Source organism: Sus scrofa, chromosome 9, assembly GCF_000003025.6.
Source record: "Sus scrofa isolate TJ Tabasco breed Duroc chromosome 9, Sscrofa11.1, whole genome shotgun sequence".
NCBI classification, from domain to species: Eukaryota; Metazoa; Chordata; class Mammalia; order Artiodactyla; family Suidae; genus Sus; species Sus scrofa.
In genome coordinates this window covers 125,294,976-125,309,915 of record NC_010451.4, presented here as the reverse complement: position 1 = coordinate 125,309,915, position 14,940 = coordinate 125,294,976, and the positions used below count along the sequence as shown (strand labels likewise).

Sequence of the window (14,940 nt, the reverse complement as noted above, 5' to 3'; positions counted from 1 at the left end):
TAAATGTTCTCTTTGCACGAAAAAAAATTCTATAACTTGGTATAGTGATGTTAGCTAGACTCACTGTGGTGACCACCTCATTATGCATGCAAATATCAAATAATTACGTTATATACCTGAAATTAATGTGTTGTATGCCAATCATATCTCAAAAAAAGGCTATTTTGATCAACATGATATCCCAGCACTTGGATTACTTCTTGACACTATATAATAATCAACAAATATTTGCTAAGTAAAGGCTAAAAAGTCCAAGCAATATTGCCTGACAATAATATTTAAAAGTAAGAGTTCCTGCTGTGGCTCAGTGAGTTAAGGACCCAATTGCACCAGCTTGGGTCACTGTGGAGGCACAGGCTCAATCCCCAGCCTGGCGCAGTGGTTAAAGGATCTAGCATTGCCACAGCTGCTGTATAGGTCAACGCTGCAGCTCATATTCAATCCCTGGCCCGGGAAATATCATATACTTAAAAAAAAAGGGAGGGAATACAGAGTGATTTATTTTTGTACATGATTTATTACTGAATAAATAAGAGATATTTGTTCTCTTAAATTTTTTAAAAAATATATTTTTTTAAGGTAAGCTACCTTCATAAATTCCTACCAAAATACTTTCAGGACTTGTCTTAATGAATTTCTTTCCTAAATAAGGCTGCCAAAGGTTCAAAGTCAATAATACCTTTTCTGTGTACTAACGAAGGAAAATTCCTACATTAACCACAAATGTCTGAAACTGCAGTATTACTATTAGATATGTAACATTTTACATATATATATATATATATATATATATATAAAGTACACATGGAAGTAAAAATAGATAAATGTTTACCTACTATCTAAAAATATCACTCCTGTTAAGAACTGAGGAATGAAATCACACACACAAGTCTTTACTTGTTAAAAGGTTTTTTGCATACTTTGAGTTGAGAAAATTTTATACATAAAAACGTAATAAATCTTATGTGTATTGGGCCACATTTGTGCTATTTATACATTATTATTCCACTGCATAATATAATTATGAATATTTACATTAAAAACAAGACTCGCAGACTTGTTTTTATGTAAATAAAAATAAATAAATAATAAATAAATAAAAAATAAAGACTCGCCTTCTGAGTTATTAAATGCAGGTGTAAAAATAGAGTACTAAGTTGTCCTTCCAACTAATTCTACCTAAAGAAGAAAACAAGCTTTAAAAACCAGAAGAGTGGAGTTCCTTTCGTGGCTCAGCAGTTAACTAACCTGACTAGGATCCATGAGGTTGTGGGTTTGATCCCTGACCTTGCTCAGTGGGTTAAGGATCTGGCGTTGCCATGAGCTGTGGTCTAAGTCGCAGATGAGGCTCGGATCCTGCATTGCTGTGGCTGTGGTATAGGCTGGAAGCTACACCTCCTATTGGACCCCTAGCCTAGCAATTTCCACATGCCATGGGTGCGGCCGTAAAAAGCAAAAAAATGAAAAAATAAAATAAAAATATAAAAGCTATTAAAGCAATAATCAAAAGTTGGGTAAAACTGGAAATTAGGACACAAATTTGTACTTCTAGACTTATGAAATGATTTTGATTCAAACAGACTACTGATTTTATTTTTTAGAATTAAATTTAGGTTAATTCTAAATGGTAATTCCTAGCCCAAACAAATAATATAACGATACTACTAGCTAGGTTGATATTTGTTACAGTAATTAAAAGACACAAAGGGGGAGTTTTAAGGAATGAATTATTAATTCTCTTAGACAAAGCAAGGCTTAGAAATCATGGTAGTAAAACTGGTGGAGTTCCCACTCTGGCGCAGTGGGTTAAGGATCCACTGCAGTGGCTCAGGTCACTGTGGAGGGTCAGATTATAATCCCTGGCCTGGCATAGTGGGTTAAAGGATGTGGCATTGCTGCAGCTGCAGTGTAGGTCACAGCTGTGGCTGGGATTCAATCCCTGAGCCAGGAACTTCCATATGCTGGGGGTATGGTCATTAAAAAAAAAAAAAAAAATGAATACAGAGTGATTTATATTTGTACATGATTTATTATTGAATAAAGTAACAGCTATTTGTTTGTTCTCCTAAATTTTAAAAAATGTATTTAAGGTGAGCTACCTTCATAAATTCCTCAGATTCAATCTCTGGCCTGGGAACTCCCATATGCTGCAGGTGTGAGCAAAAAATAAAAAGCTGTTGTATATTGATTCTTTTTTGTTTGTTTTTTAGGGCCATACCTGTGACGTATGGAGGTTCCGAGGCTAGGAGTCAAATCGGAGCTACAGCTGCCAGCCTACGCCCCAGCCACAGCAACCAGGATCTGAACCATGTCTGCAGCCTACAGCACAGCTCACAGCAACGCCAGACGCCTTAACCCGCTGGGTGAGGTCAGGGATCATGGATACTAGTCAGGTTCACCACCACTGAGCCACAACAGGAACTTCCTACTGATTCTTAAACACACAGAAAAATCTCACAGTAAAGGAAGGAGCCTCTCAAAGAAGGGTTCGAGGAGTTCCCATCGTGGCGCAGTGGTTAACGAATCCGACTAGGAACCATGAGGTTGCGGGTTTGGTCCCTGCCCTTGCTCAGTGGGTTAAGGATCTGGCGTTGCCGTGAGCTGTGGTGTAGGTCGCAGACGCAGCTCGGATCCAGCATTAGTGTGGCTCTGGCGTAGGCCGGACGGCTCCAGCTCTGATTCGACCCCTAGCCTGGGAACCTCCATATGCCGCGGGAGCGGCCCAAGAAATGGCAAAAAAAAAAAAAAAAAAAGACAAAGAAGGGTACAAATAGCTCAATGTATCAAAAAACGATTCTCATAACAAATCACACATACAAACAATATTTGATAGAAGTCTAAAAATTAGTTTAATATAGTTTTATACATATATACAATGAAAATAATCAATTATGGTAGCTTTGATTTAGAAGGGCTCTTACATATTATCTCCTGATAATCTATATCCCTCAATAAACAAGAAAGCAAAACCCAGAAAGATCAGGTGTGTCTCCAATCATCAAACAAAATGTTAAGTGCCAATGCCAAGACCAGAACCCAGATTTTACAGCTTCAGTCCAGTGTGCTTGCATCTAAATCACTATGCATTTAATCATAGAGAATTAGAACGAAAAAAATGTATTCATCAAAGTGCTTCATGTGAGAATTTAAGGCACTCTGGCCCCGTCCCTACTTCTACACCCACTTAAATATAGCTACATCTTCATCTGTCCTTTCTGCCTGCCTCACAGCCCTAGAGGTTCAGGTGCTACTCCTCTAGCTCAGTATTCATCTCTTCACTTAGTCTCCTCAATCCGCCTTCCCACCCGACCCCTCACCTGTCGAGAGTGTTGCTCCATCAGTAATTAATTACCTTCAGTCCCCTATGTTCAGCCTTCCTGTGGGACAGGTCATAAGGGAGACGGCTTCCCTCAGAACGAGCATGTGAGAGAGTGCACAAGAGAAAAGCCATAGTCTTTTATAATCTAATCTTAGAATTAGAATCCCATTACTTGGGATTAGAATCCCATCATTTTTTGCCAAATGTTATTTATTAAAAGCAAGTCTCTAGCTCCAGACCACACTCCAGGGAAGAAAATTACACAGGGCGTGACAGTCAGAAGGCTGAATTAGAAGAAACCATCTTAGAAGCTGCCTGACACAGCTTCTAAAGAAGAAACGCGGAGTTTTCTTGCGCACAGCGGGGTAAGGATCCAGCAGTGTCAGTGTAGCAATCTGGGTCGCTGCTGTGGCTGGGAACATGCCGTGCAAGTGTGGCCAAAAAAAGAGCAGAAATGGAGACTTGCTAACCGGATGCCAGATACCAGCAAGCAATTAGGAAAATGTGGTCATGGCACAAGGATACATATATAAACCAATGGAATATAAAGAGGGCCCAGAAACAAATCAATGCACAAATGGGGCTCTGGAAAATGACAGTGGCGATGTGTCAGATAACAAGGAGAAGAGGGACCCCTCAGTAAATGGAGCTAGAAAAAATGATCTTCCATGCGAAGACAGGGTCCCTAGACTTCCTCTCACACTATTAAAAAAAGCACACTTTAAAACTCTCAAGGAAAGTATAGGTGAACTTCTTTTACACCTTTCGACAGGAAACAGTTCTTAAACTAGACTCAACGATTTTGTTATAAAAATGGATAAATATGATTATATTCAGAGTAAAAATGGCTACTCATAAAAGATACCTGAAAGATAGAGTTTAAAGCTGAGAAATAACCAAAAGGATTATTATCAGGAATATATAAAGAGCTCCTAGAAGTCCATGAGAAAACTATAAATAATCCAATAGGCAAAGGATAAGAAAAGGATTTCTCAAAAGAGAAGATAATAAATATTCAAATAAATATTCAGAGAAATGCAAATTAAGACCACAATGAGAAAACCATTCAATTGGTAAAAATTTTAAAGTCTGACCTTACTAAATGTCAGAGACCCACACAGCTTCAAAAGGTCTTATTTACATCGCAGGGAAAGTAAACTGAGGCAACTGCTTTGGAAAAGAGTGGAAATCATTCCCTGAAAGTTGAACGTTAACAACACTCCGTCATGAGGGCAGTAGATGTGAAAACGGTGGTACAATCACAGGATGGAAGGCATCCCCGCTCCCAAAATATACCATAGATAAATTTTTGCAATATAACATTGTGGAAAGCAAGCCTCAAAAGATGCCATTTTATACAGTTAAAAAGATCTAAAATAAAACAATTCCCGATGAACATGAAAAATACACTTAGTGCTAAATAAATACTTGTTAAACACTCATACTTAACTTATTCCTCAAATAACCAACTATAATGGAAAAAATAAACATCATTAATAAAAAAACTTATTCCTCAAATAACCAAGAGCAAAGCAAGGATCCCCGTACCCCCAATTCCTCTGAAAATATATGACAACCTCTAATTTAACGATTCCTAGTGCTTTATTCAGAAAAGGAACTAACCTCTTAAACAAAGATCAAAATCACCTGCCTACCTGTTATGGCTGAGGGATGCATTGATGGGTGTAGGCACCACAGTCTGTACCCCTTCTCCTTCTATCTCAGTACCGAGAAGGCAGATGAGCTGGAGATCTGGTAATCCCACACAGTTCACTTCATGCCAACTTTTACCTGAAAGTGCATCATTAAATGGACAATCATGTTTATCAAAAATAAAAGATAAAAATTTTAAACACCTAATATCAGCTGAGCAAACATCACTTATAATGCCATCTTTTCTTTAGTATTTTCTTTCCCAGGAGTTCCCAATTAAAATGATAAAGAAATCACAACACTGACAAAGTTAACAGCAAATGCATAAAAACTACATCCCAACCCAAGCCCCCATCTCCCCCACCACAGCCCCAATAACAAAACAATAATAAAACAAATAACTTACTCTCCATGAGGTCCAGGTAAACCAAGAATGCTATATAAACTTGGGTGGCATCTCCTATATCTAATTCCATCATTTCTAAATACTGAAAATCAAAATATAATTGTCAAATAGAGAAGGAAGAATCTAAATATTTTCTTTCAATCAAAAATTATTCATTAAATATATAATGTACGAGACTCTTACAGGTATCCTGGGAGTTACAAGGCAATTAAGCCCTGATTTCTGTCTCTAAAAAACTTTTGTTAGGGTAAACATACACACAATTGCAAATAACAGTACAAGACAGTAAGTGATTAAAAACTGAGCCCATTGGGGCTCGGTGGTAATGAATCTGACTAGTATCCATGAGGATCCAGGTTCCATCCCTGGACCGGATCAGTGGGTTAAGGAGCCAGTGTTGCCATGAGCTGTAGTGTAGGTCGAAGATTCAAATCAGATCCCAAGGTGCTGTAGCTGTTGTGCAGGCCAGCAGCTATAGGTCCAATTTGACCCCTAGCTTAGGAACTTCCCTGCGACACAGGTGTGGCCCTGTGAAGTGAAAAAAAAGAAAAGAAAAAAGAAAAAGAAACCAACTGAGTGAGTGGGATTAAAAAAAAAAGACACAATAGGTCTAAGGAGCTCCAATTAGATGGCTTGGTTGGTGCATGCTTCCTGGCAGAAGTGGGATGCAAATTGGGCCCTGAAGGATGTAATATATGATTTGCGTAAATAGAGAACGTAGAATAAAAGTGTGAGCAACCACGTGAAGGCGGGAATAAGCATCACATATCTAAAGGCCTACAAAGAAACCTATCTGTAAGGAGTAGAAACTTTTTTTTTTGGCTACACCCGTGGCATGTGGAAATTCCTGAGCCAAGGATCAAACCCAGGCCAAAACAGTGACCCTAGCCACTGCGATGACCTGCTGTGCGAGAAGAGACAGTTTTTAAAAGGACTTTTACTGGAACACGTTAGTGGGAGCCTCTATTTTCCCTGGTCTCTTCTTAACCTGTGGAGGAAGTCTTCTAGGTCTCTCTCCCCACCCCTGCTCACTCAAGAGTGCGGAGTTATATAATTGTTGGATTTTAAAGAAAGGACCAAGCAAGCTGTGCTGATTTCAGTCTTGTTGGTTAGCAGGGGGCAAACATTCTTCAGGGGCCCGGCCCTGCAGGAGAAGCCTCAGGTATTCCAGCTGTGTCCGTTGACCAGGTGAGGAAGCAGGGCTAATGCAGAGGTGAGGCATCAACAGACCTGCCTAGGTGCAGCTCTGAGGCCATGCCTTCCCATCAGTGTGCTCCTAAGTGTGTTGGGAACAGGAAAGAGGGGCGTTATTAAACGTCCTCCTGAAACCTCAAATGTGTTTCAAAATGACACTGTAAAGGCAATTAGGGACCAAGTAGCCAAGCTAAAAGTTTGAATTTTATCCATGAGGAAATTCTTTAAGTATAGGAATAATCAAAAAAGTGTTTGAGGATGATAAAACTAATACTATGTTACTGGTTGGACCCAATTAATTTTCAAACTGAATAATACAAATGCAGAACTGAAAAAGCAGACATCCAATATCTTTTCTTCCCTTTTTTGTAATCAATTAGGTCCTTCAAGAAAAACCAAGAGAAAAGACTTAACAGCTAGAACCTATAGATATTAACTTTAAAGAGAAAAAAAATCCCCAAGTATGAAAACTAAACAATACCATCAAATCTAGATGAGGTTTTTAAAACTTGCTACTGATGTTTCACTTATAAATACTTATGTAGTGTTCACTATATGTCAAGTGTTTATTAATTTATTTAATCCCATAACCACTTCATAAGATTAGTACTGTTCCTATGCCCATTTTACAGATGAGAAAACTGAGGAACAAGATAAAACAACTAGCAAAAAAAAGTCATAAACCTGGAAGTTCCCTTCGTGGCTCAGCAGTTAACGATCCCGACTACTATCCATAAGAACAAGGCTTCAGTCCCTGGCCTCGCTCAGTGGGTTAGGGAACTGGTGTTGCCCTGAGCTGTGGTATAGGTTGCAGACGCTGCACGGATCTGAAGTGGCTGTGGCACAGGCCGGCAGCTACAGCTCCGATTAGAGCCCTAGCCTGGGAACCACCATATGCCACAGGTGCAGTCTTAAAAAGCAAAAAAAAAAAAAAAGAAAAAAAAAGTCACAAAGCTGGTGACAGAACCCAGGATTCAAACTCAGTGACTCTGAGTTCACGCTCCCTCTCCGTGTTGTGGTTCTTTTTCTGGCACCGAAAAACATCTCCATGTTAATGTTTTTCTCACCTTGAGGGGGAAATAAGAGGATCAGAATAGGAGGATAAAATCAAGAGAAGATGAAAAGGGATTAATTCGGGAGTTCCCGTCGAGGCTCAGTGGTTAACGAGTCTGACTAGGAACCATGAGGTTGCAGGTTCGATCCCTGGCCTCGCTCAGTGGGTTAAGGATCTGGTGTTGCTGTGGCTCTGGTGTTGCTGTGGCTCTGGCGTAGGCCGGTGGCTACAGCTTCAGTCGACCCCTGGCCTGGGAACCTCCATATGCCGTGGGAGAGGCCCTAGAAAAGGCAAAAAGACAAAAAAAAAAAAAAAAAAAAAAAGGAAAGAAAAGGGATTAATTTTTTTCAGACCTAGACCTTCAAGATTTTCCTCTTCTTCACTGTTTTTAGATGATTATCTATGAAATACTGCTCTCTAGCAGAAGACTGCAATCCTACTAAAGTTACGAGACCGAAGTATCTAGCGTCTACATTCCTACAAAACCCTTGTCTTCGATCACTTCCATTCATTGCTGTAAAAGGCAACTATATGCCAAGCAGAAGCAAACGAGGACTGTGCCTAAACCTTAAACACTGTAGACTCCCACATCTTTTCCATGGCCCACAAACTGTTTAGTTTGCTTACTGTGAGGAGTAAATGAGACCAGCCCGAGAAAGAGCCCAGAGCCCTAGAGAGCACAACTCAGATGTTAGTGGTGGACGGCGAGGAGGATGGATTTTAAAGTTTTGTCCCTCCAGCCTGGGGGGGGGGGGCGGTCAGAACAACAATTCAACGCTTTTAAACAAACGAAAACAATACCGCCTGCAGCGGGCAGCGTAAAGGGTCCCCTTCCGCGAGGTTCGGGTGGAAACTCAGCGATCCCACCCCCCAGGGAGTGAAGAGCCCCGAGGGGAGCGCGGCCCGGGGGTTCCCTCTGGGGTAGGGGCCTGGACCCGTGCCCTGCTCTCTCGCGCCTCCTGACCTTAGGGTGCGTGCCCATCCAGGCGTCCTCCGGGGCCCAAGAGGGGGCGCCGCCGCCGCGTTCGCCTCCCGGGCCCATAGCGCTAGAGCCGGCGGTGGGCTGGGACTCGCGGCGCTCCTCCATGCCCGGCCGTGCGGCGCGCGTGTGCACCGCGCTCGGCTCTCCGCGCCCGGCTGGAAGCAGGGACGCGCGCATCTGGGTTCCGCTTTCCCGTCGTGCGCTGCGTCGGCGCAGGAGGGCGCAGATGCTGCCGGGCGGGAGAAGCGGTCAGTCCCATCTTCAGAAACACGCAGCTAGAACCGGCGCGGACGCACTCTCCCTGCTCCCCTTTCGCGCGGTGCTTAGTCAAATCTGGGCAAATGCTGGCCGAAAGAAGGTTGAAGAATACCCCGAGGCCGGAAACCTTTAACTTACCTTCCGTCAGCGCTGTGTGCGCTCTTTTGAGAAAGCCAGGGATAGGGTCTCTTCGCCTTCTGCAGTGAGTCCAGATCTCCAGTTCCTGGGAACAGGAAGGCCTCATTCGGAGCCCTGACATGTAAGCTTAAAGTGTGGAAGTGGATGAGATCTCTAAAAGAAAATAAAAGGGAGAAAGACCAGACTGCCAAGAACCATATTTTTAGGGTGGACCCACCTTTCAGGATTAGAGGAGCAAGAGTAAACACGAGTTGTTGAATCTAAACAGGAGTGGTCAGAAAAGTAGGATGCAAACCAGCCTAAGCATGTGACGTGGAAGCCAAGGCTGAGGAGGAGTTTCAGACAGGCAGAACAGGACATTTTAAACTTTGTGGATTTACTGTCAGGAAATGGGGAGACCCTGCAAGTTTCTGTTTCTGTAGTATCCCTCTGCCTGAAATGTGAAGAAGAGTCCTTAAGGAGCAAGGGTATAAGCAGGGAGTGGTTTAGGAGGCTGTTGGATTAACCAAGGCAAGAAATGACTCTCAGGAGACAAAGTGCCAGGCAGGGATGGAAATTCTGCTTCCAAATATGACAGACTAAGACCCTACTGGACTATCCCTCAGCAGAAGACATCTATAAAATTGGGCATAGGCGTTCTCATTGTAGCTCATTGGTAACAAACCTGATTAGTATCCATGAGGATGCAGTTCGATCCCTGGCCTCGCTCAGTGGGTTAAGGATCCGGTGTTGCAGTGAGCTGTGGTGTAGGCCGGCAGATGCAGCTCTTATTCTACCCCTAGCCCGGTAGCTTCCTAGCGGGGAGGGCATAATACAAAAAGCAACTTCCAGAATATCCTGGAATGCTAACAGAAGCAGACCAAGCCTGGTGGCCAGGGCAGGTTGCTCAGAGAAGGGCAGATAAGGAACCACACAAGTAAGTTCCCCTTTCTTCTGCATTGAGCTTGGAGCTAAGAGCAGTCCATGAGACAGACTCCAAGGCAGAAGGGGCGCGTGTGGGAAAACTCTTAGTTTTTCTTACCTAGAGAATCCAAAAAGTGAAGCCAGGAACCTTTGAATGCTGAGGAGACTAGGAAATCTCCAAAGGGGCAGGAGCCTGAGAGAGGATCCCCTAACTCTGCACACATCTCTGACAGATCCTAAACCACCTGAAACAGAATCACTGTTTAAAACAAAAAATCTGAACTAAGGCTAGAGTTGGCCTCCAAGAAAGAGTTTATAGGTCAAATTTAGCCAGGAAAATTACCTGCTAATGCAAAGGAAGTAACTTTCATAGAAAAACTATAGAGTCTAGAACCTTGACAATTTAGCATTCATAAAGTCCAAGATACGATTCAAAACTACAGACATATGGAAATCAAGGAAAAGTATCACACTGTCTAGTCTGACTCTGAGATGAATCAGATGTTGAAACTGACAAGGATTTTAAAGTAGCTATTACAGCTTATCCTCAATGAAGTAAAACAAAGCATTTTTAAGTGAATGAAACTCTCAGGAGACTAAAAAATCTCAGCAGAAAAAAGAATCAAATGGAACTGAAAATTAAAATATCAGGAGTTCCCACTGTGGCTCAGCCGGTTAAGAACCCAACATAGTCTCTACGAGGATGCGGATTCAAGCCCTGGCCTCACTCGGTGGGTTAAGGATCTGGTATTACCACAAGCTGTGACATAGGTTGCAGATGCCCCTCTGATCCTGCCTTACTGTGGCTGTGCTGTAGTCCTGAGCTGTAGCCCTGATTAGACCCCTAGCCCAGGAACTTCAATATGCTACAGGTGAGGCCTGCAGAAGAGAAAAAAATTTACAAGTTCGTAAATAAAAAATCCACTGGATGGATTTCACGGCCGAATAGAAATTACTGAATAAAAATTAAGTGAATTTGAAGGTAGAGCAATTGTCCAAGAAATCATCCAAGGTAAACAACAAAGAGAAAAATGAATTAAAAAAAAATAAACAGAGCCTCAGAGACCTGCTACATGATATCAAACAATCCAACACACTTGTAAATGAAACACCAGAAAAAGAAAAGAAAGAGAATGGGGCAGAGAAAACACTGAGGAAAAAAAAAAATTCCCTAAATTTGATATAAGACAGAAATTTGCAAGTACAAAATGCCAAATGAATACTAAGTAAAATAAACACAATGAAATCCATGCTGAAGTTAAACTGTTAAAAGCCAGATACATAGCTTGAATGCATTAAAAAAAAAAAAAAAAAGAGAGAGAGTAAGGAAAGAAAAAAGCATTGCATTACATACAGGAAGAAGTGCATCCTATTATGTCATCTAAAACCACACATGGGATTCGTAAGTTGCCCTGGATTGTATTGCATTTGAATGTAGTCATTAACCTTTGCCTCTATGAAGCGGTTGCTAAGCTCTAAAGAGGCAAATGACACTGAAATTAGTATACTCCTTCAATCACTGAACACTGACACTAATTCAGGTAATTTGAGGTGAGTAAATCTTTCTCTCTCACCTCTACAGATCCCAATCCGTTCAGATGATGGTATTTATAGAAGCATTTAAGAGCATTCTGTTCCTGATATGAGGAAAGGGGACATTTTATAAATCAGTAAGGAGATCCAATGGAATTGGGTATGATGTGAACAAGGCTCAGAAATCTTTAGGGGAAGGTTTTCAGTTGAAGCTTAAGAAAAAGAAAAAAGGGAGAGGGGTATTAGGGAATCCCAAAAGTATGCAGAAAGAACCATAAACTGAAAAAAGCAAAGGCTAATGCTATCCTTTGACAAATAACGTTCCATTGCTTAGAAAAAGCATGTTAATATTTAAGCATGAATATGAAACGTCTCTGACTTTTAATGTCATTGTCTACTACAAAGAGTAGAAGAACGAAGATAGACTCTATCTTGGCTTCCACATTAAGCAATGGAAACTTGGGAATAATTCTTGGTGATTGAGAGTGGCTAAGAAAGAAAAGATCTGAGAACACTTAAACGGCATAGTGCTTACAAAGTGTAGTCAGAATGGCTCTTGGGTCAATCTATCGCGAAGTCCACCAAGAAGAGGTTAGAGTTTCAGCTTCAGAGAGACTGAAGAATTTCTCTTTTTACACATGCTTCAGTGGTTCACTGCAGCAGAGAACCAAAGAGGTTAGTAAAAAATAAAGCTAGATAAGTAATAACAAATAAAATTCCCCTGAGTAAACTGCGTGAAATCAAATGCATGGTCATCTGGCACTTGTTCTGCTGATTTCCCATCTTGATACCCGAGCCAGACCTTTTTATTCCTGCAGAAAAATTCTGGGCAGGGACATATTAATTCAGTTTGAGTCTCCTGAGGAAAAACGGACTTTGAATTGAGATATGAATGTTTAGTTCATTAAAAAGGAAAAAGCTTTTACACAGGACTGTATAAGAATGATCTCAAGCTGAAAAATGTAGGCTAGCATTCTGGGTCAGCTTTTAATTCACTGGTTTTAAGAATGTTCATATGGATCTTGTTCCTTCTTTTGTACACAAAGAACAAAATTTCCCATCCTGTATGTTTCAAGGAGAACAAAACTTTTAGTAAAATATTTAGAATACTGTGATATTTTACTGTTCATATGCATGCACACTCATTAAGGACCTCATACCTATAGGAAATAATTTAGAGTCATCAAAATTTGTTCTCTTCAATTTCTATAAATTTAAGAATGCAGTCTAAATCCCCCAGTTACAAAATCAGCATGTAAGCATTTAATTACAAAAAAATGCTTGGGAAAAAATACTACTTGGAACAACAACATCAAAAACCCAACAAAAATAAGGTAACTAAATAAATAAACCCTTTATAGAGAACATTATAAATGTTATTGAAGATCATTAGAGAAATATGTCTCCATTCATTTAGGTCTTTTCTAATGATCTTCAGTAACATTTATAGATTAATTTGGGGAAAATTGCCATCTTTCCAATACTGATCTATAAATTCTAGTAATTTCAATCACAATCCCAACAGTAATTTTCCTCATTCTTGATAAACTGATTCTGACATGTGGACAAAAAGGGCCAACTGTCCTTCTGATGAACAAACTGAAGGAACTTACTATAAAGGTTTACAATTACGAGTACGTGAGAGGAAGGGATGAAGATGGTGGAAGAGGAGGACGGGAGCCCAACTTCTCTCCTAAAAACAACAAAGTTGACAACCAAATGCTGAGCAATCTTCAACCAAATGGACCGGAAACTTTCAAGAAGATATCCTACTCCAGAAAACAAAGAGAAGGCCACATCAAGAGGTTTCACAACTAATTCTGAATATAACTGCTTTGTCTTTCAAGCAAAATCATGTGAAAATCGAAACAGTAACTGGACATCTGATGATATTAAAGAATTACTCAACTTTTTAATTGGTAATGTTATAATGATTGTGTTTAAATGTATCTTTTAGAAATAGATGTTGGATTCATGAATAAAAGAAATGACTGTGAAAAAAAAAGAGTATGTATTATTTCTACAGGGTGAGATAAAAAAAACAATGGAACCAAGGAGAGAGTCACGCAAATATGGACAGAAATGACATTGCAGACGCAATGCAGAGTTGAGGCAATGGGTTTTATATATATATATATATATATATATATATATATATATATAAATTAATTATAATTAAAATTGCCACATAGACAAAAATCTAAAAAATCTAACTTTTTTGTTCGCTCTTTTAAATTGAGGTAGGGCTAATTTATGGTTTTATATTCATTTCAGATGTATAACATAGTGATTCAATATTTTTATACATTATACTCCATTTAAAATTATTATAAAATAATGGCTATATTTCCCTATGCTGTACAATATATCCTTGTAGCTTATTTATTGGGTACTTAGGAGTTTGTACCTCTTAATCTCATACCCCTATCTTGCCCCTCCCCCTTCCTTCTTCCGATGGTAAACCCTAATTTGTTCTCTCTAGCTGTGAGTCTGTTTCTGTTTTGTTATATTCATTCATTTGTTTTATTTTTTAGATTTCACATGTAAGTGATAACATACAGTATTTGTCCTCCTCTGTCTTGCCCTAGGTCCATTCAAATGGTTGTTACAAATGGCAAAATTTCATTTTTTGATGGTTGAGTAATATCCCAATGTATATATATGCCACATTTTCTTTACTTATTCATCTGGGGTTTGGGGGGGTTTGTTGTTGTTGTCATTTGTTTTAGGCCCACGCCCTCGGCATATGAAAGTTCCAAGGCTAGGGGTCAAATCAGAACTGCAACTGTCAGTCTATGCCACAGGCACAGCAATGCCAGATCTGAGCCACATCTGCAACCTACACCATAGTTCACAGCAACACCGGATCCTTTACCCACTTAGGGAGGCCAGTGATAGAACCTTTATCTTCATGAATAACTGTGTTAGGTTCTTAACCTGCTGTGCCACAATGGGAACTCCTATAATTTGTAGACTTTTTGATGATAGCCATTCTGACAAGTGTGGGGTGATAGCTCATTGTGGTTTTTATTTGCATGTCCCTGATGATTAGTGATGTACCTGTGGCCACTTGTATATCTTCTTTGAGAAAATGTCTATTCAGGTTTTTGCTCATTTTTTTTTTTTTTTGTTTTGTTGTTTTTTTTTGTTTTCTTGGCCTCCGGCATATGAGTTCCCATGAATCAGCTATATAGAGACACAACGGATAGGCGTTCTACACACTCCGGCCGGATTTATGGCCAGATTGTATGGTTCTGGATTCGTTGGGTGGTTGGGTTTTGTTTTTTGTTTTTGTTTGGTTTGTTTTTTGTTTTTTGTTTTTGCTATTGCATTGCATTCTCTATTTATTTGGACATTAACCCATTATATCATAGGGTTTGCAACTCTTTTCTCCATTTTTTAGATTGCCTTTCCATCTTGTTGATCATTTCTTTGCTGTGTAGAGGATTTTTAGTTTGATATAGTTTTTGTTTATTATTTTTCCTTTTGTTGCCTCTGCT

General features: G+C 40.1%; 1 protein-coding gene across 4 annotated transcripts in view; it reads right to left on the bottom strand.

Moving 5' to 3' along the window:
• Window positions 1-9,643, bottom strand: part of TSEN15 (tRNA splicing endonuclease subunit 15) — a 96,693-nt gene extending 87,050 nt beyond the window's left edge. Inside the window, exons 1-5 of one of the 4 annotated variants that reach the window (XR_002335967.1) lie at window positions 9,222-9,643; window positions 9,005-9,130; window positions 8,591-8,837; window positions 5,379-5,906; window positions 4,975-5,110 (exon numbers count right to left, since the gene is read on the bottom strand). Coding sequence is in view for 2 of the 4 variants with exons in the window: in XM_013979928.2 (XP_013835382.2) it covers window positions 4,975-5,110; window positions 5,379-5,460; window positions 8,591-8,785 (413 nt within the window). In the remaining 2 variants the exon portion in view is untranslated. Of the gene's footprint in view, window positions 1-4,974; window positions 5,111-5,378; window positions 5,907-8,590; window positions 8,838-9,004; window positions 9,131-9,221 lie in introns of those variants that run through there. The other 3 variants (XR_002335966.1, XM_013979928.2, XM_013979927.2) reach the window with 3 other exon arrangements.